The following is a 22206-nucleotide window of genomic DNA, read 5'->3' as shown; positions in this document are numbered from 1 at the left end:
TAGTATGCACTGTATATCAAATTATTAACGAGTTTACATTTTTTTTTAAATATTTAAGGAACGAGTGAATAAAAATCCATGAAACTTTGATAAAGTGCTTACGATGCTATTCGGCTACTCCGGTCCAAAAATAAAAGTATTTAAAGCAGTATTAGCGAAACTAAGGCAAAAGATAAGAATATTTGTTGATTTCAGTGTGTCAAATTATTAACGAGGTTGAGAAAAAACACAATATACCCATAACTTGTTTATAGAAATAATTTTCAAACATTAAATGAATTAGGAAAAATGCTTAGAACACAATAACTACATAGCAATTTCTACGTTGACATAATTAGTAGGGTATATGCGATCCTTTTTTATGAATAACTTTTAAAAGACGTTGGTTTACAGAATTAGTAAAATTTGTGTTATTCCTCGCGATACCTCTTGGAGAGCATCCCAAATCTCATCTTTGCTCTTAAATTGGCGTTCACTTGCATAGAGGCGTCGCTTCATGATACTCCAAAAGTTCTCAATTGGGTTCAAATCTGGTGAATTCGCAGGCCACTCCATCTTCCGTAGCCCAGAGAACCCCAGTTGTTTCTAATACTCTTTTGTTTGCTGCATGCTAGGGAGCATAATTGTTCTTTTGAACGTCAACCAAGTTGTTGCAAATACTCTTTGCTTTGTTTGCTGCATGCGAGGGAGCATTATCCTGCATAAAAATAATTGTTCTTCTGAACGTCAACCTTTGCTTCTTCAGCCATGGTTCAAAATTCTCCTTCAGAAAAGCTGTGTAAGCATTTGATGTCATTTTTACACCTTCTGGGACTCTCCATGGGCCAACTAAAGTACCTCCAATAATCCCAGCCCAAATCATTATCCTACTACCACCTTGTTGGTTCTTTAAACGCTGATGATGATGTCGTCCATCTAGGACACATCCCTTGCTCCAGCCATCGGGTCTATCAAGAGCGACACGCACTTTATCCATGAACAAAACTTTGGAAAAATCCGTTTTCATGTTGTCCTCTGCCTGTTTCTATTCGTTTTGTATGTGATGTTGCTTTAATGGAGGCTTTGTCACGACTTAACAGAATTTGCCACTTATTTCAGAAGGCGACATCGAGTACTTTTTGAGACATTCTTTAATCCAGCTTGGTCAAAGCCTTCTCGACTTGTCTGCCCAGATTGCTTAACAAGTTCACGTTTAATTTGAAGTAGAGAACAGCGTGAAACAACTCTAGATTTACCTATCAGCTCTCTTACATACGTTTGTAGGGTTCTTTACAAAGTTCTTCAGAGTTTGATGGTACCTTCCTATCATTTTCGATATTTCGAGGGTAGTTTTAACTTTTGCTAGATTTTCTGTAATAATACTCTTTTTAGAACTACTCAATCCACCTTTACGACCCATTTAATGACGAAACAAACTGTCTTGTAAATAATTTGACACACCTCAAATACAGTGGATTCAGCAATTACGAGGGCAAGTTGTTTACATTGCGTGGAACAGTACGAAAGTTTCACAGTATGCGCATCTCAACATTGCCAACGTGTCTGAAGCTTTTGATACGAAACTACCTGTAAGTTTCTGAAACTGGTAAAAAAATGTTATCTCGTTAATAATTTGACACGCAGTGTATTTACTTTTATAATTTTTTCTTTCTTTTAAATTAATTATTGTCAATTTCATTAACAAGTCCATGGGTGGCATTAATCGGGGGGGGGGGAGGTTACTGTATACAATGACTATAATTGCCCGTCAACCTGCTTGAATGATATAACACTATAGAAACTCATAATTTTTTGGATTCTTCAAACTACTGTTCTTACTTTGTAGAAAGTGTCATTTTCACAACGTTTCGCTCGATGTAACCTCCGACCTTCTTCAGGTGTATCTTGTCGAACTTTGGAATCTTGCTGTCGACATCTGGAATCTTTCTGTCTAATTCTGGAATCTGCACTGAATTTCGAACAGAACCCTTTATTTAATTTACAGGGGTAGCTTGCTTCCATTTCATCAGCCATGACTGGATGGACGCTCTAAGTAATTTGCAATTGTATTTTTGGTTGGTTTTGGTTGGCCACACTGCGGATTGAACCTTTCAACCTTCAGGAGAAAATCATTTTTACAACTACCTATCCTTGCAGACAATTCTAGTGTGAATTTTAGGAACCTCTATCCAGTCATGGCTGACGGAATGAGAGCAAGCTACCTTCCATGAATTAAATAAAGGATTTCGTTTAAAATTTTGTGCAGATTCCCGAGTTCTGACAGAAAGGTTTCTGGATTTGATACACTTGAAGAAGGTCGGAGGTTACATCGACCGAAACGTTGTGAAAATGGCATTTAAGATGAGAAGAGTAGTGTCGGAGAATCCAAATAATACGAATAACCAATCCTCATACTATAGAAACGTACTATAGAAAGTGTTTTGCTGTTTGTATTGATGCAGAAATATCCACATATTTCCGAAATTATCCATACTTCCTTTTTTTTTCTTTTTACAGCCACTAATATTACGTGTATGCCTGGTAAAGTAAAATGTCCAAATAACAATATTTGCCTAAATTCCCGTTTCCTCTGCGACGGAGAAGATGACTGTGGAGACAATCAAGATGAAAATCCCATGTTCTGTCAAACTGCAACTTGTGCTCCCGGTATGAACATTCATTTTATTTGTTTTTAACATTTCTTAATACAGTTTATATATATATATATATATATATATATATATATATATATATATATATATATATATATATATATAGCAGGACCGGTGTACAGGAGTTGCCCGAGGGAAGTATGACATAGAGCCAATACAAGCCAAGATTCGGTATAGTTTCTTAATATAGTTTTTATATAGAATAATATACAGCACAATCACATTGATACACCAGTTCCCACTAGATCACCGAAGTTAAGCGACATTTAATTTGATCATTACTAGATGGGTGATCTTTGAAAGTCCTAGGCACTGTATGTAAGACACCTAGCTAAGGGCAAATGGCGTTGCCAATTCACAGTGCTTAATCAGAATGAGTCACCAGTAAGGTGAGCGGAAACTAGCGAGCGATTCCTCTGCAACTCCCGATATAATAACGATTTTAAAAAAACATGGTTTGATTTGAAGCTATGAAACCATGAATTTTTATTTTTATTTTTTTAGGAAATGAAATCCTGTCTTCAGAGATGAAAAAGATATTGTGGCATGCAGCTGTATACTAGCACTCGGCCATGTGTTGCTGTGGCTCAGTTTGGTTAAAAACAGTTGGAAAAACAAAAAAGAGAAAATCCACGTTTCTTATATGTTTAATTTCTCGGTACTTGTGAATACACAATATTTTCAGGTGTTCCATTTTATGTGCAGATGTAAAGATTGTCTGGTTTGCTGACTGTAGAACATGCAATATATAATTGTTTATGTGAGAAGCAATCAGTGTGTAGATGTAAGTCACACAAAATGTAAAATTTGTCCCTGAGCTTTGTTGTTGGTGATTGCAAACACTAATCGAATTAAATTGAAATTGCATTATGGTTAGAATCATTCTAAGCTCGTTCGCTGATGGCTGTTATTCCTGAGTTTGGTTGGCAACTATATGTTGCACTGCTTATATTCTATGGGTATGACGATCTGTCTGATATTCTGTGGAGCTTTTTAACTAAGAGAAAGATAACAAAAAATTTGTAAACTTTTGATGTTTACCAAAGACAGAAGGGAAAAGTATATGGGATTGATTTTACTATGGACATGTATGTGAGTACCCACTGAAAAAATTTTCATTAGTAAATTTTTTCGATTTCTTTTTGCAATAACGTTTAGTTGCTTATTGATAATATATTGATTAAAAAAATGAAAAGAAACTTTTTAAAACACGTCGTTTCGTTGCCTCCATTCAGTTTCGAAAAACAAAGGATACCCCCTGTGCACGTGTAATTGTGCAGCAAGGGTTGCGCAATCTCCAACCACACCACTCTGGAATCGCTTGAATCCAGTGGAAAAGAGAAATCCAGGACGACTGGAAACAATGCCGAGCTAAGCAGAGAGCACATTCAGCACCTAGAAGTCCCAAATGGTATTGGCCAAGCTCATCGTTGCTATACTTTGGTGATCTGATGGGAACCGGTGTATCAAAGGTGATTATGCCATATTAATATCATGTCGTTTAAGCCCATCGAAATTCAGGCAACAGAGCTGGTGTAACCCCACACTGATGAAGCTCGGCTAGAACCTCTTTTTGTCTGGAAACTCGGCTCGGATCGTCTGGTCCTTCTCTGAGGGTTGTTACATTGAATCCTGTGTACTGAAAGCAAACATCAAAGCCGCAGGCAGAAAGAAAAACAGACACGTGAAATTCTAATCTATGAGGATTAATTCACGAAATTATGTACAAATGTTTTTACAAATGTCGCTCAGTTCTTAGTAAGTTTTTCAAAGTCTCAAATCTCTTCACAGACAGCGTCAGACGGGCGGAGGAGGGGTCACGTCTTCAGGAAACGGCGGTCTCCACACGATCTGTACTCCCGAAATCAAAAAGTAATCTAATTTTCGAGTGTATTGACCCGATGTGGTTGGGGTGGAAAGTTTCCTCAGCCAATCAAATCATGCTAAACCCCAAACTGCGGGTGTGCGATTCAACCACGATCTGAGATTCAATTCAATATTAAAATCCCATGACCTTAAGCCAGTACAATATATCCTTCTAACATCCTCACATTTCCTGTTGTTGAGTTTTTTCAAATAACAAAATATCTCAGGTTTTCCACTCAAAAAGCAAATATATCTATTTTGATAATGAATTAAAATATATATCTATATTTATCCATCCTAAATCCCCAGGGCACCTGCCGTTACCCGGGATCGGTCAAAAGCTATCTTAGCGTAGTTAGTCGGCCCTCCTCAGGCCCCTGGGGGAATCTAAAGCTCCCCAATGAGGGGCAAATTGCTCCCTCAGGTTGATTACGCTTAAGCCTCTCCCCAGAAGAGAATCTGTAAATCTGTTAAAATGCAAATTGAAAAAAAAATAATTTAGTAAAAAGAACAAAGTAAAGAAGGAGATCGATAATAATTGATTTAAATCAAAGGAGAAAAGAATGAAAAAGTGTTTTAGGATAAGTTAAAGAAAAAAAAAGAATAGTTTGACAAACTGCTGTTTCAGAATTGCACTTATGTTGGCAATTAAAATTAAAGAAAATATAGAAATATCTGTAGGATGTACGTAGCAGTCACGGAAAGAATATGAAATATTTTTTTAATCACATAATTTGATCAAGTAGTTATTATTTTTTTTATTATTATTCAACATGATCAAATTTTATGACTAAATGAGTCGTAGTATTCTCGTCCACCATGATTAAATTTGATGAAATAAATAAAAGGGAAGTAACACAATTTGAAGTGTAATTGGCCTTATGTTCAATACTGTAGTAGTAAAATCACTAAAAATCACTAGAAAAAATATTTTTTTATATTGTAATATTTTTTTTATATTAAGTATATAAAAAAACATGTATGTAGCGATTAAAATGCTACAGCAAAATTTAGAAGCAATGGTTAAAGTAGTTTTTTTTTAGATTATCGGTGAGTAACGAACGAACAAGTACATTTTTATACATATATATGTGTGTGCATGTGCGTGTATATATATATATATGTGTGTGTGTGTGTGTATGCATGTACGTATATAATACATATAAATCTATATACGTAATAGGTCAATACGTCATTTGATTGAATCTGTGTTATTTCCCACTCCAAATAAAACAACGGAAAGGTTTCTATCATATTTCTCTCCACCTATCAAAATCTATTGTTAAGGAAAATTATTTGGATACCGGTTTATTCTAAATATATGCATTTGTATATATATATATATATATATATATATATATATATATATATATATATATATATATGTGTGTGTGTGTGTGTGTGTGTGTGTGTGTGTGTGTGTGTGTGTGTGTATGTGTGTGTGTTTGTTGTTTTTTGTATATATCACAAATTTGAATATAATCTATGTATATGTACACTCACTTATGTAATTTCCTAATTTACATACATTTACATTCACAAATTTGAATATAATCTATGTATATGTACACTCACTTATGTAATTTCCTAATTTACATACATTTACATATGTTGCTCCTCCTTTGCATATATACTCCTGCAATCGCAATGGACGAATTTTAGCTGTTTTCACTCTTGAAATAACTTGCAAAACGGACGTAACGCCGAGCATTTAGTTCTTTCGCCTCCATTTTTTAAATCATGTCTTCAATAAGTTTTCAGACTTGAAAATTTAGTATATTATTGCTATACATCTTATGAGATGACTGATCATTTTTTTTTTTTACTAAAGCTTGATTTTCATAGCTGCTGAATTTCAAAAATGCAATCTGGACGTGAGGACATTTTAAAAGAATTATATGCAATAACATTCTGTTTTAAACTTAGAACGACACGTATGGAATGCTTGAGACTGCTTCTGGGCCATCTTGCATGAATCAAGCATCAGTTTTTAAGTGGTGTAAAGGATTCAAGGAAGGCAAGGAGTCTGTGAAGGATGATGAAAGATGTTGGAGGAGTAAGGAAGTCGGTACACCAGAGTTGATTGGCCAAATAAAGAATTTCATAGATAAGGACCGTCGTGTGTCTATAGAAACAATAAGTGCAGAGTTTGATGTCAGTGTGGGAACTGTACATACAATTATTTGTGAGAGACGGAACATTCGAAAGATTTGTGCAAAGTTTACCCTAAGGGTGCTCCATCCTTGTCACAGACTATTTGACCAAGATGGGTATCACGACAGTTCCTCACATTATAGTCCAGGCTTTGCTCCCTGTGACTTTTGGTTATTCCCTAAGCTTAAGGAAACCTTAGAGGCTGTCATTATGACAAATGACGAGATAAAAGCTGTGACGTTTCATTGACACGCTCACACAAGAGGATTTCCATGGGGCCTTCCAGAAATTGTTGGAACGGAACAACAAGTGCATTGCAACCGGAAGAGATTACTTAGAAGGGGACCAGAGTTTCATGTGTGTACTATCATTGAAAGTGTCCATATGAAAAATGTCTGCAAACTTATTGAAGGCACATCGTATATATATATATATATATATATATATATATATATGTGTGTGTGTGTGTGTGTGTGTGTGTGTGTGTGTGTGTGTGTGTGTGTGTGTGTGTGTGATTATGCTCGTGTCGATTTCAACGTATGAGGTTCTGCCACAACAACTAAGTTGTTCGGAAATCCATAGAGATGACTTGCAGAACTAATCACACTTTTTGTACAGCCGCTAATCTCAGTCGGTGCAATGGCTGCCACAAGACAGAGCAGTTATTTCAAATGTTATCTATTATATGAAAAAGGGTGAACTGACTTTGGTTATTATTTTCAAAACAAGAGAGAGAAATGGGCTGGGTGGGTGTGAAAAGGGGGATGGAGAAAGGGATGTGTAAAAAACGGGGGAAGGAGGGAAGTGAGAAGATTAAAGAGACGAATTGAGAGAGATAGATAGATAGGATTTTTAATATAATGGTGTTCCTATTTACTTGCCTCCCCACGAGGGCAGAGATAGACACAAGGTCAGTTTTTAATATGGGGAAAATCCAGCTCCCCAAAAAGGGGCACTCTGGAAATAAGAATCGTCTGTCTAGAAGGACCCCTCCTCCACTGATTGAAGACAGAAAAAGTTAAGTATAGTATCAGAACAGATACTACACCTTGTTTCTAGCCAAAAGGCCAAGGGTAAACCTCTTCTGTGTTTTATAGCCCCTGGCAACACCGGGTAGCCCTACTATTGAAAGATAAGTGTGACTCACGATTAATTAACATGCCTTTCTTTTTCTTCCTTGTTTAGGTGATTTCCGCTGTCCCAACTCTCACCGTTGCATTTCTAGAAACTGGGTTTGTGATGGCGACAACGACTGTGGCAATATGGAAGATGAACCATCATCTTGTCGTAAGTCTATTTGTTTTCCGGCTATATTTTGCTCATTATACCATTCGACCTCCTTTTCTCATTGTTAAACGTCTTATTTACTTTGGTCATCATCATAGGTGCTTGGTAAAAATGGCGGCGGAAAAAAGGCACAGTAAAAATGGCACAAGTTAATAAATAGATAAAAATGGCACTTTGACAACGAAAAATTAGGACTGTTCAGTAGTTTAAAACAGGGCTAAGTTCCTTAGCTTTAGTTTGGAAAAAAATGGTTCAATTCACTGGTTTTGATGACAATAAAAATGTGGGAGTGTGAAACATTTGATGATCATCATTCAATCCAGGGAAACGTCGATATTCCCTGCTAGTTAAAAATACTTATTTAATTTTTTTTTTTGGGGGGGGGGGCTTCGCCCTATTTTAAAATAGAGGAATAAGATCTTAACCTACGTTTCTCAAACAGCCGTTATTTTCCACTGTCAAAGTGCCATTTTTACCTAGTTATTCACTTTTGCCATTTTTACCATGCCATTTTTGTGCCATTTTTACCATGCCATTTTTTGTGCCATTTTTACCATGCCATTTTTTTACCAGTGCCATTTTTACTGGTGCCATATTTACTGTGTCATTTTTACCATGACATTTTTTCCGGTGCCATTTTTTACCGGTGCCATATTTACCGTGCCATTTTTATCATGCCATTTTTACTGGTGCCGTTTTTGCCTTAATTCATCATCATAACGTTTCGCACCATCTTGAAATCCATCGTCAGGCAGCGTGCGAGACATCACTCAGTTCCACATCAGAGCACGCATCACTCATAAGACAGTCCGTGAGGATGTGTATGTGTATGATAATTGCTACTTCTTGGCAGGAGTTTTTTACAGCCATCTTTTCAGATTGGTGTAGACTTTCCATGACCACGTAAATTGTTCTTAAATGTCGTTGTTTTTTTTTTACTCTTATGACTTCAAAAGAATTGTTTCCTCTTCCACCTCTGATCCTTTTAAAAAAAAAAAGAAAAAAAACTATTTCTCTTATGGATTTATATGGGTCTCTGATGAGTTGTTTCGTCTATCTATACTATTCAACAAAACACATGTAAGGCATACCATACAGCAAATAAACATGAATGTGATTTAAATATACTTGTGGTATTGTTGAAATTGTTTACAAATATATATATATATATATATATATATATATATATATATATATATATATATATATATATATATTAGTCCTCGCGCGAAAGAGCAGGACACAAAATGTTTTAAATAATAATAATAATAGAATAACAATAACAAAGACGTTTGCTGGCGAGGACTACTATTCATCATAACTAGTTATACAGTCCTTTTGAAATTTTCATCTATATTTTTCTCGTTATGTACTGAATATTTGTTCATGAAACCTATATGAAATATGTTCCTTATTAAATTTTAAAGATTTTCTATTTTGAAAGAAGTTTAAAAAAATTTAATCTAAAAATGTTATTTTAAAGTTTTTGTTAAAAAAAATCAGATTTTCTTATTATTCAGACCTGTATTACAAAGAGGGGGTTGCAAAAAATGAGTTGTGGTGTGAGGAGCAATACAAACTGAAACACAGAATATTCAGACCTGTAATAATACAAAGAGGGGGTTGCAAAAATGAGTTGTAGTGTGAGGAGAAATACAAACTGAAACAGAGAGAATATTCAGACCTGCAATAATGGAAAGAGGGGGTTGCAAAAATGAGTTGTGGCGTGAGGAGAAATACAAACTGAAATAGAGAGAGGGAGAGTTTTAAATATAATCTTAAACAGATAAGATACAAGTTAGAAAAGCATTTCATCCAAGGCATGAAAATTGTTAAACAAAATGTTTTTATTATAGGCTTTAAAAATAAAGGTACAAGATTCAATTTGAAATTTATTTATCTTCAAAGTGCATTTTTATAAATTTTACAAAGTAAGGTATAAAAATTTAATTTAAATTGAATCAAAAAATTACCTTGGATTTATTTTATGTAATGTACATTTTGTTGCACTTTAAAAACATTATCTTTCATCTAGCAATTAATGATATAGATATAAAATTTTCAATTATTTTTTTTTTTTAATTCCGTTTTGGAATATTGACGATTTCGCCATCTTAGTATTGCAGATAACTATATCTGTCATTTAATAATAAAATAAGCGGGATGGAAGGGTTTAGTCCTCCTTCCCCCTGTGTTTTATAGTAATCAAATAATTCCATTTTGGAGTAATATTGGCGGTTTCGCCACTTTAATGTTGCAGATAATTACATCTGTTATTTTTTTAATTGTGCTCGAGGCATGAAAGATGGCCCTAAAAGAGCTAATGTCTAAATGGGAATCCAAGAGGTTTTGGATCGATAATGCGGTAAAGTGGTTAGAAGCTAACAACCCTTCACCAAATTTTTTCAAGTCCCGAGAAGCAGTAATTAGAGGTTGGTTAAGAAATCTGGATGAACTGATGGACCAGATTCTAATCAAGACTGCAAAAGAAGAGAAATTGCGGAAGGGTTTTCTCCGGAAATAAAAAAGAAAAATTGCTTTCATTAAAATTAAAATTAGATACGCCTCAGGTTATGTAAACTTCGACGATTATGCCTGTCAAAATGCAATTGGATTGTCCAAAAATTTCCGGCACGTTCACAGATGATAAATTGTCGTTCAGAACATTTCTGAACAAATTCGAATTTTGCACTGATAGTTTAAATAAAGCTGACAGACTGTTAGTGTTGAAATCGAAACTAGATGGAGGTGCATTTAACATAACATCCAGTCTAGATATAACATCAGATAATTATGATGTAGCCCTAAAATTGTTAAGGGAAAAATATTTGAACCCTGATTTGATTAAAAATCGGGTTTTTGAGGAAATCATTCCTCCTCCGTCTGTTATAACGGATTTAAAAAATTTGAAATCGTTTCTCGAAAAAATTAAGAGAGATTTGACCGAACTTGACAAGTCCTATAGGACTGATTTTTTTGCTGAGGGTGGGACCTCAGGGGCAGTGATAGTCCACATATTATTTGCTAAATGTCCTAATGTTATAAGAATAGAATTGATGAGTAGAAATGGTGAAAGGTTCTCTTCTCTGAATAATATTATGTCCCATGTGTGTGAAATTATGGAATATTTATTAGCCGCCCCGCTCGATGTTCGGCGGGATATTTGCGCCCCTTCTTCACCCAAAATGAGATCCAATATGGCGTCATCTTTCCCACATGAAGGGAAGGCCACTTTATTATGTAAACTGTGCGAAGCTACAGATCATTCGATTAAGAATTGTTGTTGTTTCCTTTCTTTGGAGCCGAAATACCGAAGGGCTAAAAAGTTAAAATTATGTACTCGGTGTTTGGGTGAACACGCAGAATCATCTTGTCGTGGTAGTAAGAGATTTCCTTAGCCGTGTGCGATCTGTGGGTTGAAACCCCATTTTACTGTCATGTGTCCTAAAGGAAATAAATCATTTGTGGGCCGAACAACATATTCTGAATCACAGAATAGTATTTTCCTGTCATTAGAATGATATGAAAGTACACAGACGACCAGTCTATTCATTCTGTTTGATTGATACTGGGAGTTAACGTTCGTTTTTCACCCAGGAAATTTTCTTTAAATTGTGTTCTGATAAAACCATAAACCACAAGAAGGTTAATATGACGGTGAGTACACTGATCGGCAGTGACTCCTTGAGATGGAAGGAGTTCAATATATCGATTAAATTGGAGAATCAAAATCCCTTTAAATTTGCGGCATTATTTTCACAAGATTTAAATTTAAAATTCAAAGTGGATAATTTTGATAAAGTTGTCGATAACTTATCTCAGGAAGGCTTTGTCCCGGTTATGAGAATTTGAACGGAACTCCCATTAAGGAGATTATTGATTTGGACCTTCTGAGCAAGTTAAATGATCTCAAACTAGTTGAGTGTCTTAATGGAAATGCATGGCGACATGAAAATTTCATAACTCCGTTTGGTGAAAGCCGACATTTTTTAAAAAAATGATTTGAATGAGGTAGATTCGCCTCCCTTTAATTATGTTGTAAAATCCCTTCCTCGATGCAACTGTTATTTGATTGATTCTGTGTTAAATCCGACGTTCTCTTATGAGGACGTTTTGAAGTCTTTCTTTTCTGAGGTCGCTGTCGAACGAGGGGTAGAGACGTTGCTCAGTCTCGATTCACTAGGAATTGATGAAGTTGCTAAGTTGTCGGCTGTGGACAAGAAAAAAATAGAAGAGTTCAAAACTCTATCGTATGGGAGGAGGGAAAATATCACGTAGACTTGCCGTGGCATCATGATGGGATCTCACTGGTAAAAAGTAACTTTGTGACTTCCTTAAAGGTAATGGAGAGAGTGTCAGAGTCCTTAGAAAAGAAAGGAAGGTATAATGAGTACCTCCAAGTGTTTGAGGATTATGAGGAATGTGGAATAGTGGAGCAGTTTTTTGTCCCGCTTGCGAAGTATGAAGATTATATTTGGGTTCCACATAAACCCGTTATTAAGAAGGGAACTGGAGTGATGACAAAAATTCGTCCTGTATTCAACTGCTCCCTAAAACGACGAGAGGGGATGTCAATTAATGACGCTGCTTACATGGGCGTGGACTTATCTGCTAAATTATTGGATTTATTGCTGGGATTAAGGAAAAATGAATATGTCTTTCTTAGGAAAACCTTTTTACAAATTCACCTTAAGTTGGAAGAGGATAAAAACAGTTTTTGTTTTTTCCTTAAAAAGGTGACAAATTATGTACTTATAGGTACAAAACAATTATATTTGGGTTCAATGCTAGTCCCTTCATTCTGAACTTCATTTTGAAATTCCATGCGGAAAAATATGCAAAAGATGCAGCATTGCATGCCATTCCCAACAATTTTTATGTGGATAAACTCGTCACCACCAGCTGTGACGTAGAGTCCCTACTTGCTATTTATAATAATGTTCGTAGTAGATTGTTAGAGGCAGGCTTCGATTTACGATCCTGCAATTCTGTTCTAAACTACAAGAAAAAATGTTGGAGGATGAAACTATTTCTTCTCCCTTCCCAGCCTTAGAGAAGGTATTGGGTTACCTATATGATCCTGTTCGGGACACGTTCAAACTTTCTCCCGCTTTAGTGGACCCTGAGGTTAATACCAAACGGGGGATTTTTTAGCAAATATCAGTCTATGTTTCTCCCCGTCACAATACAGGGGAAGATCATTGTCAGTTCGATCTGGAAAAGCAAGTTGTCATGGGATGAGCAGATACCCGAAGAATTCAATAAGCTGTGGCAAACCCATGCCAAGGATTTAAACGACTTGGGAAAGTTTGAATTTCCCAGGCGTGTATTGTCAGAAAATCAGTCTGTTAAATTTATTTGTTTCTGTAACGCGTCAAAAAACGCGTATGGATTCACTCTGTATGTAAAACAGGGAGCGAATTGTTCCCTGTTGTTCGCAAAGGCAAGGGTGGCCCCAATTAAGGGGAAGTCACTTCCCACATTGAAACTATTGGCCATGTGTTTGGCTCTTAAAGTAGCCCCTCAGGTTTTGGATGCTCTGGGGCCCCTTAATATTGATAATTTTTTTTACTGGTGTCTGATTCCCAAGTTGCCCTCTCGTGGGTCCTCAACGGTAAAGGACCCAAGAAAAATATATTCATTGAAAACAGGATCGCAGAGATCAAAAAATTTTCAGAAGATATTAATATTAAACTTGGCGTTCTACCGCAAGTAAAATATGTTTCTTTGTCGGAAAATCTGGCAGATCTTCTAACTAGAGGTATCAATACTTCTAAATTTTCCCAGTCATTAAATTTCTGGATGTATGGCCCGGAACGGTTCAATAGAGATGGCATCGATTTGCCAATCTCACCCTTGCCTTGTCTAAACGAAACTAATAAAAAAATTGGGTCGTGTTTGTACTCTCAGGAGATACGTCCTTCTGAAAATACCTTCCAGTTAGATATTACAAGGTATTCCAGCTTATCTAAGGCAATCAGCGTCTTAGAAAAATTGTTGAAATTTTATGATTTGTTACATCACTGTAGTGCTGACAGTTTTAATAGGGCCAAATTATTGCTATTTGCTAATATGCAAATGGAGGCCTTCTCTCAGGAATTCGGTTACTTGAAACAACAATCCGGGAAAGTGCCTCCCCCTAGGGTAACTGCCTTAGAGATATTCCTTGATAAAGACGGGGTAATTAGAACCAGAGGTAGGATACAGAATTCTTATATTCTGCCCTTCGAAGTCAAGTCAAAATATCATTATTTATCGAAACTGGCGATTAAGGAAGCTCATCTTAACTGTTGCCACATGGGGGTTAATTCAACCCTCAGTAAGTTAAGGCTGTCTAGGGTTTGGATCCCTCAGGGGAGACAAGCTGTAAAAGCCTTTATGCGTACTTGCACGGTATGTAAAATAATAAATGCTCTGCCTTGTAAGGCACCTGCAGGGTCGATATTACCTGCTCATAGGGTGAACTTTGTTCGGCCATTCAAACAAATCAGTGTGGATTTCACCAGTCAATTTTCTATTAAGGTTGGACGGGTAGAAGTTAAAATGTACATATTACTCTTTACATGCATGAGTTTGTGTGCAATTCACTTGGAATTATTGCTGGATATGAGCACCCGATCTTTTATGCTGGTCTTTGTAAGATTTACCAACTTATTTGGTATCCCTACGCATGTATATTCCAATAATGCGAAATCTTTTGTTATATCTAGAATATTGTTATCGAACGTGCTTGAATTAAACGCATTGAAGGAACAAGTTAAATCCATACACATCGTCTGTCGTACAATTCCCCTTTACTCTGCCTGGCAGGGGAGAGCCTGGGAGAGACTTATTAAAACTGTCAAACAATGTTTGAGGAAACTGTTGGGCAGAAGAAAGTTGAATTATTTTGTATTTCTGACTTCACTTTCTGTTTCTGATGTGCAAAAGGCAATAAATGACAGACCCCCTCACTTATATTGTTTCTGCTGACAAAGACTTTAGTATTTTAACTCCGAATCATTTTTTTCAAACAGGATGTCAACCTCGTTTGCTTATTAATAATTATGATGCTTAATTATGTCCTGACCCCCCCCCAAATAGGACTGCCTTATTACATTCCCTCGAAATGAGGAATAAATTTGTTGAAAAATTCAATCGTATCTGGCATAATGATTACCTCTTGTCATTAACAGAAGTTGATGCCAAAATCGGGAGCAATTGTGCCCCCCAAGTTATCTGTTGGAGAGATAGTACTTATTAAGACTCCCAACAAAACCAGACAATTCTAGAATCTTGGTAAAATAATCAAATTAATGACTGGAAACGACAATAAAGTTCGTTCTGTGGTTGTTCTTAAGAATGGGTGCGAACAGGTGCATTCTTTAAAAAAACCTTGTGCCCTTGGAAATTAAGGGTAATGATGATATTGCATCAACTGAGTTTATAGAAGAAGGAGGTCCCTTTTTCTGTCCAACCTGTTCTGTTCCGAATGATGGAACATCGCCAATGGTGTGCTGCGATTCTTGTGACAGCTCGTACTATTTTAGCTGTGTGGGAGTTGATCATCAGAATACCTTAGGGGAGTGGTTTTGTTTTAATTGTAAGGATGAGGCTCCTCAGGGCAGTCCATATAGTGGAAATTAGCTAATGTCTGGATGCATGAGAATTTTAAGTTTGAACTGAAAATTGACAACAGACAGTGGCACACATATACTAATATTAATAAAAAAATTTCTTGAATTAAAGTTGTAATTAACTTGTATTGTGAAAAAGTAATGACCATCCATTACTTTTTCCTCTCCTCCTTGGCAGTGTAATATGAAGAAGTTAACTGAATTAAAGTTATAATTTTGAATCTCAATTTGAATTGTCAACAAATAACCATATTAAGTTAATAAATTAAACTGAATTAAAATATATTGAAATTATAAAATTGTCTAAGTTAAGAGTTATGTTTATTGGATTAACTTGTTATTTGTCGTTTATCCGACCGTTTTATTAATTAACTTGTATTGGAAAAAAAGTAATGATTATCCATTACTTTTCCTCTCCTCCTTGGCAGTGTGTGAGAAATTTCATCATACAACCGCCATCTTGTTTAGGCTGGCCATAAAGCTATAATAGCCGGTCTGTGATTGGATTAATTTTAGAGTCAGGTGATATTTTGACTTGGCGCTCTTTTTGTATTCATATGTTATATTTTTGAGTTTGAGAAAGAACACGGAATGTGACGGACTCATCTAGCGGCTCTGTCAATAGAGCCAAAATTATACCTTCATGGACACCAAACAGTAGGTGAACGAAGGGCATTTCTCTAAATACAGAGACAACCTATTTGCTGAACCTATTCAAACCAAGGAAGATTTTCTACAAAGGTTCGGCATGTTATTATTTGATTGTTGGAATTTATTCCTATTTCTTCAAAAGACCATAAGGACTCATAATGCGTTGAAGGAACAATTTAAATCCATGCAAGAGCCTGGAATAGGCGCAAACATTCACGCCGTGTTCTCCATGAACAACATGGAACCTTCTAAAGGAAAACGAACTAACATTCCCACAAAGGAATAATAACTAAAGACTCCATGCGTATGGATAGCAAATTCAGCCACTGTTTTTGCAAAGGACTTACCGTGACCAAAGAACTTTCATTTCTGATACATGTGAATAAAATTTGAGTTTAAAGGTATGGCTTTGTTTGTGGAGTTTCATTTGCTTTCTGCAGGGAGGAAATTGGGCGTGTGGGAAATAAATTTCTTTCAGTTGTTATGGAGGAGGTAAGTCCTGGAGAAGAAAAATTTTTCAGTACGAGCTGTACGTTTTTAATGTGTGCGTTCGCCCCAGTTTCGAGCAGGATTATGAAATAATAAATATTTACACACTATTTGAAGACACTTATTTTGAATAAATTTGAAAACTTCAAGTCTCAGTTTTGGACAGTACAGCTCGTACTTTAAAATTTTTCTTCTCCAGGACTTACCTCCTCCATAACAACAAAATGCAGAAAACGAAAAAAAAAAAAAAACTACGGACTGACTAACTACCCTGACGAGGCTATTTTTAGCGAAATATTGGACTTACAACATCAACAAAAGTAAATAAAAAATGATTTTATCATTTTCCTGACATTTAAAGTTTTCAAAGTTTTCATATTTATTCAAAATAAGTGTCTTCAAATAGTGTGTTACTATTTATATATATATATATATATATATATATATATATATATATATATATATATATATATATATATATATATATCATTTGTAAACAATTTCAATACCACAAGTATATTTAAATCGCATTCATGTTTATTTGCTGTATGGTATGTCTTACATGTGTTTCGTTGAATAGTATAGATAAACAAAACAACTCATAAGAGACCCATATAAATCCATAAGAGAAATAGTTTTTTCTTTTTTTTTTTTTTTGAAAAGGATTAGAGGTGGAAGAGGAAACAATTCTTTTGAAGTCATAAGAGTAAAAAAAACAAAACAATAACCTTGAAGACCAATTTACGTGGGCATGGAAGCTCTACATTAATCTGAAAAGATGGATGTTAAAAGCTTCTCTCAAGAAGTAGCAATTATCATACATATACACATCTTCACGGACTGTCTTATGAGTGATGCGTGCTCTGATGCGGAACTGAGTGATGTCTCGCACGCTGCCTGACGATGAATTTCAAGATGGTGCAAAACGCTATGATGATGAATTAAGGCAAAAATGGCACCGGTAAAAATGGCATGATAAAAATGGCACGGTTATTTACCGTGCCATGGCACCGGTAAAAAATGGACCCGGAAAAAATGGCATGGTAAAAATGACACAGTAAATTTAGCACCGGTAAAAATGGCACTGGAAAAAAATGGCATGGTAAAAATGGCACCAGAAAAAATGGCACCGGTAAAAAATGGCATGGTAAAAATGACACGAAAAAAATGGCATGTTAAAAATGACACAGTAAATATGGCACCGGGAAAAAATAGCATGGTAAAAATGGCACCAGAAAAAAAAAAAACTAAATTGTGGGAAAATGTCACCCAAAGTTGAAAGATGCGAATGATAGATGAGTGTGTTAAGCTGAAGTCAGACTTTTGAATTGTCTCCTCTTGTCTATAGATAAAAGGAATTTCGTTTTAAGTGATCTCCCTTTTTCTTTTTTGTTGTTGCTGTAGTTTCCTTGGACAAGATGGTGATGGAGTTCAGGCTGCATGTCTGTGATAGGAATAAATTAACATTGATAGTAGAGTTTGAGTAACCCCATCGCCATTGCCTGGTAAGGGTGCATCAGGCGATTGACCAAAATTAGCTGTCAGACAAGCAGTACGTCAGTATATGTCACAAATTTTTTTATAATATACTGATGCTAGTCAAGGATACGTCCTAGATGACAGTCTGACTGAGGTTGAGGCATTGCAGCATCTTTTGACCCTGCATGGTTGAGCAGAGATATTTGTTCTGGATAGTCCTAGGAGGTTTACCCTCACAGGCCTTGCCTTCTCACTTTGTGGTTTTTATTATTAATTTTCTGTAAATGTAAACATTACAAATATTAGTAAAAAATAAACAATTAGGCACAAGGCCAACCCAAAAAATGGGAAGGGGGGTCTGTAGTCATTCTTGTCACTGTACCTTTTAACTTACCTAGGGGGGTATCCTTAGCTAAAGTTCTCACATGCCATAATCACTCCAGGGGCTGTTCTACTTACTATTCCCAAATCAACTCGATTTTTTTAAATATACATTAATATAATTATAACAAAAAAGCTTAATCGTTTTTATTTACATGAAATTAACAAAGGTTTGTTCTTGGCCAAAAGGCCAACTGTGCTTGCTCTGTTATGAGTGAGTTATTTGTCCTGAGTGGTCCTAAAAACGTGCACCATACAGATTCCTGAGTTCAGCAGAAATATTCCCGATTTTGTCAAAAGATAGCTGAAGAAGGTCAGAGATAATGTAATAAGTCCTCACACGTACCTCTCCATCATACAGTATATCAATACACTATGGCTGACTGGGATAGCTTCCGTTCATTTATATCAGATCTATCTCTGCGTTCCATGTTCAAAAAGGATGTGTCTGCTATAGTATTAGACCTGACAGAATAGTTAATTATAGGTATAGACCGATTCATACCCTCGAAAAAATTTCAGCAAAAACCTAACAACAAACCATGATTCTCTCCAGAATGTGCTGCTGCCATTGCACACAGAAATCATTTTTTTCCATTGCTTCCAACGTAATAGACTACTGAGACTAAAGCCGCTTTCAGGACGGCCAGCAACCACTGTAAAAGAGAAATAAAGAAGTCAAGAGAAATGTATGTTAAGTCCGTCAAGTCCAAAGTAGCTGAGTAGCGGCTTGGTTCCCACCAGTTTTGGCAAATAGCAAACAGTATCCTGAACAGAAGCATGTGCTCTATCCTAACTACCATCAATGGACCTGAGATAATCTCGTCAGCATCAGACAAAGCAAAACTCTTTGCCAAGAACTTTATTTCCTCCTGTATTGGAAAATACTCTATGCGATATACAAATATCTGTGCATGAATCAAAACCCTTGATTCCAGTAAAGCAACTGGCCCTGACGGCATTCCTATTATAGTGCTAAAAAAGTTTCAACCAGAACTAGCTCCCATATTTATAAAGCTGTTTAAGCGTTATCTTAAGGAGAATTGCTTCCCAACACCCTAGAAAACCTCGTTAGTATGCCCTGTATTTAAGAATTCAGGTGATCGGTCATCTCTCGCTCGTTACAGACCAATAAGTCTCCTTGTGTGTCATGAGTAAGTTGCTGGAATCTGTGTTAAATAGAGAAGTAGTCTATCACCTCAGCAAAAATAAACTTCTTAGTGACATGCAATATGGTTTTCATTCTGCTAGATGTACAGCAGACGTGCTTACGATTATATCTCATAGGATTAGCGAATCTCTTGAAGGAGGCTTCATTTCTAGGGCAGTTACTCTTGACATATCAAAGGCCTTTGATAGAGTATGGCATAAAGGTCTACTTCACAAGATCTCCAGTTACGGTATAGCTGGTAATATCTTCTCAATTAGTAAATCATTTCTGTTTGATAGGTTCATAAGAGTATTAATGCTGGAGTCCCTCAGGGTTCCATCCTGGGCTCAACTTTCTTCCTAATCTACATCAATGATCTTCCAAATCACATTCTTACATCATTCATAGACATTTATGCTGACAACACTACCATCTATGACAGTACATCAAAGACAGTTAACAACCAAGTTCTCTCTGATTCTCTCTTCTGATCTTGAGCATGTGGTACAATGGGGAAAGAAGTGACTGGTTACTTTTAATGCATCTAAAACCAAGCTTCTGTCTTTACATCATCAACGTTCTGATCTCCTTCTGGCATCAATTGAAATGAATGGCTTTCATCTTGGAAAGGCTACATGTTTTGACAAGCTCCTGGGCTTGACTGTTACTCCTGATCTGAAATGGAACACATACATTAAATCTGTTGCCAAGGATGGTGGGAAAATAGTGGGATCCTTCTATCGATCCAGTAGATATCTCACTGCTGATGCAATTCTCTACCCATATAAGAGCCAGGTACGTCCAAGGATGGAGTACTGTTACCACATCTGGGCAGGCGCTGCTAGAAAGGACTTATCCTGCCTTGAGAGAGTTCAAAATAGACCGTAGCTTAGTGGGGGAATCCCTTTTCTCCTCCTTGCAACCTTTATCTCACAGAAGAGACGTTGTGAGCCTGTCTCTGCTTTATCGTTGTTTTCATGGAAAGTGCTCGTCTGAGCTCCAATCTATGGTCCCCCCCCTCACCAAACATTCATGAGAAACACTCGTTTGGCTGTAAACACTATCAATAATTTCCCCTACTCTTTATCTGTGCCTAAACCTAATCGTAGATTCCATGAATAAAGTTTCTTTCTTAGAACTGCACACCTGTGGAACTCTCTTCTTTTTGCCTGCTTTCCAGCTGACTATAATGTGGTCGTCTTCAAGTCCAATATAAACAAGTTCTTGATGAGCCGTTCCACTTAAGTAATCCAATTTACAAAATTTCCACTACCAACAATTATTACGACATTGTCCCATTGACCACTGTACGCTTATTAATCCTTATCCTTGAGTGGCCTCTTGGCCTTGATAAGTGGTGACTCCTTTGTAAAAAATTTAAAAAAAAAAGGTTAGATCGGATGAAACATTGTGAGCGTAACACTAAAGATGAGAACAGTAGTTTGAATAATCTAAATGTCTTTTTGTTTTTGTTTTTTTGTTGATTTCTACCGATTGAATGGCCTTCCTATTTTTTTTTTTTTTTTGTGCAGGCAGCAAGAATCAAACGTGCAATCAGAACACTTTCACGTGCAGCAACGGTAGATGCATCAGTCTAATGTGGGTCTGTGATGGAGAGAACGACTGCTTGGATGGTTCCGATGAAGCTGTGGCTCTGCAGTGCGGTGAGTATACAACTATCATCATCAGCGGCTCTGCTGTTTCTCCCAATTGTAGAGCCATGGTATTCTCGGGAAGACAAGCAAAGACGGTAGTTTCCCGTTGCTTTCTGCCTTGATTTCTTTTTTTTGGGGGGGGAGCGGATTTTGCTGATTTTTTTAACAAGCTGAAAAGTCGTTTGTTCACATTACATTTAAATTTCTGCACATTTGGCATGGTTGGGAAACGGAGCTGGGAGCAAATTCCAAAGACAAGCAATCAGAAAAAAAAAACTATGAGTTAGAAATCTTCCAGGATCTAATAATCTCTACAGTGAAGGCATGAAATTTTATTTTTTGTCGGGCGGGTCGGGGATATTTACGTTGGGGAGGGAAAGAGATAAAGTGCAATAATTTCATAAGACCACATTCCGTAGAAGTACTTTTAAAGCATGCACAGCGTTACAACTAGTGTTAGGACGATTCATCGGAATCGGGAATCGAAAAATCGGAACTGTTTGGGGTATCAGAATCGGTATCGGAAAAATTTGTTCCTATTTTCCGATTCCAACAATGATTCTTCAATTATCTTTTTATTTGGTTTTGGTTAAAGCAAAATCTTCCACTGATTGGAGTAATAATAAATTAATACATATTTATTGCTTTAAACTTCCAATAAAACTAAAATCTATAGGTAACCTCCTCTCAAAAGTGTGTTTTCATGTTTGAGAAAATACATGCACATTTAACCTGTGTTTTTACAGTAATTGCGACAACATTACGATTTTATAGTTAAATATTTAGAGATATATAAAGACTCGGAATCAGAATCGGTAATTGTATCG

The 22206-nt window shown here is 36.2% G+C and overlaps 1 protein-coding gene across 2 annotated transcripts in view; it reads left to right on the top strand.

The window, feature by feature from the left end:
* The window catches only part of LOC145263100 (low-density lipoprotein receptor-related protein 2-like), a 599989-nt gene that overhangs the window by 339531 nt on the left and 238252 nt on the right, over positions 1-22206 (top strand). For both annotated transcript variants that reach the window (XM_080120027.1, XM_080120026.1), the window contains exons 51-53: positions 2497-2646; positions 7857-7958; positions 21257-21388. In XM_080120027.1, the coding sequence (XP_079976153.1) occupies positions 2497-2646; positions 7857-7958; positions 21257-21388 (384 nt within the window). The remainder of the gene's footprint in view (positions 1-2496; positions 2647-7856; positions 7959-21256; positions 21389-22206) is intronic.

The sequence above is a fragment of the Euprymna scolopes genome, chromosome 38 (assembly GCF_053919585.1).
Source record: "Euprymna scolopes isolate OS-2025 chromosome 38, ASM5391958v1, whole genome shotgun sequence".
Classification (NCBI taxonomy): Eukaryota; Metazoa; Mollusca; class Cephalopoda; order Sepiida; family Sepiolidae; genus Euprymna; species Euprymna scolopes.
The sequence above is the reverse complement of the archived record's forward strand: the minus strand, read 5'-3'. Positions and strand labels throughout refer to the sequence as shown.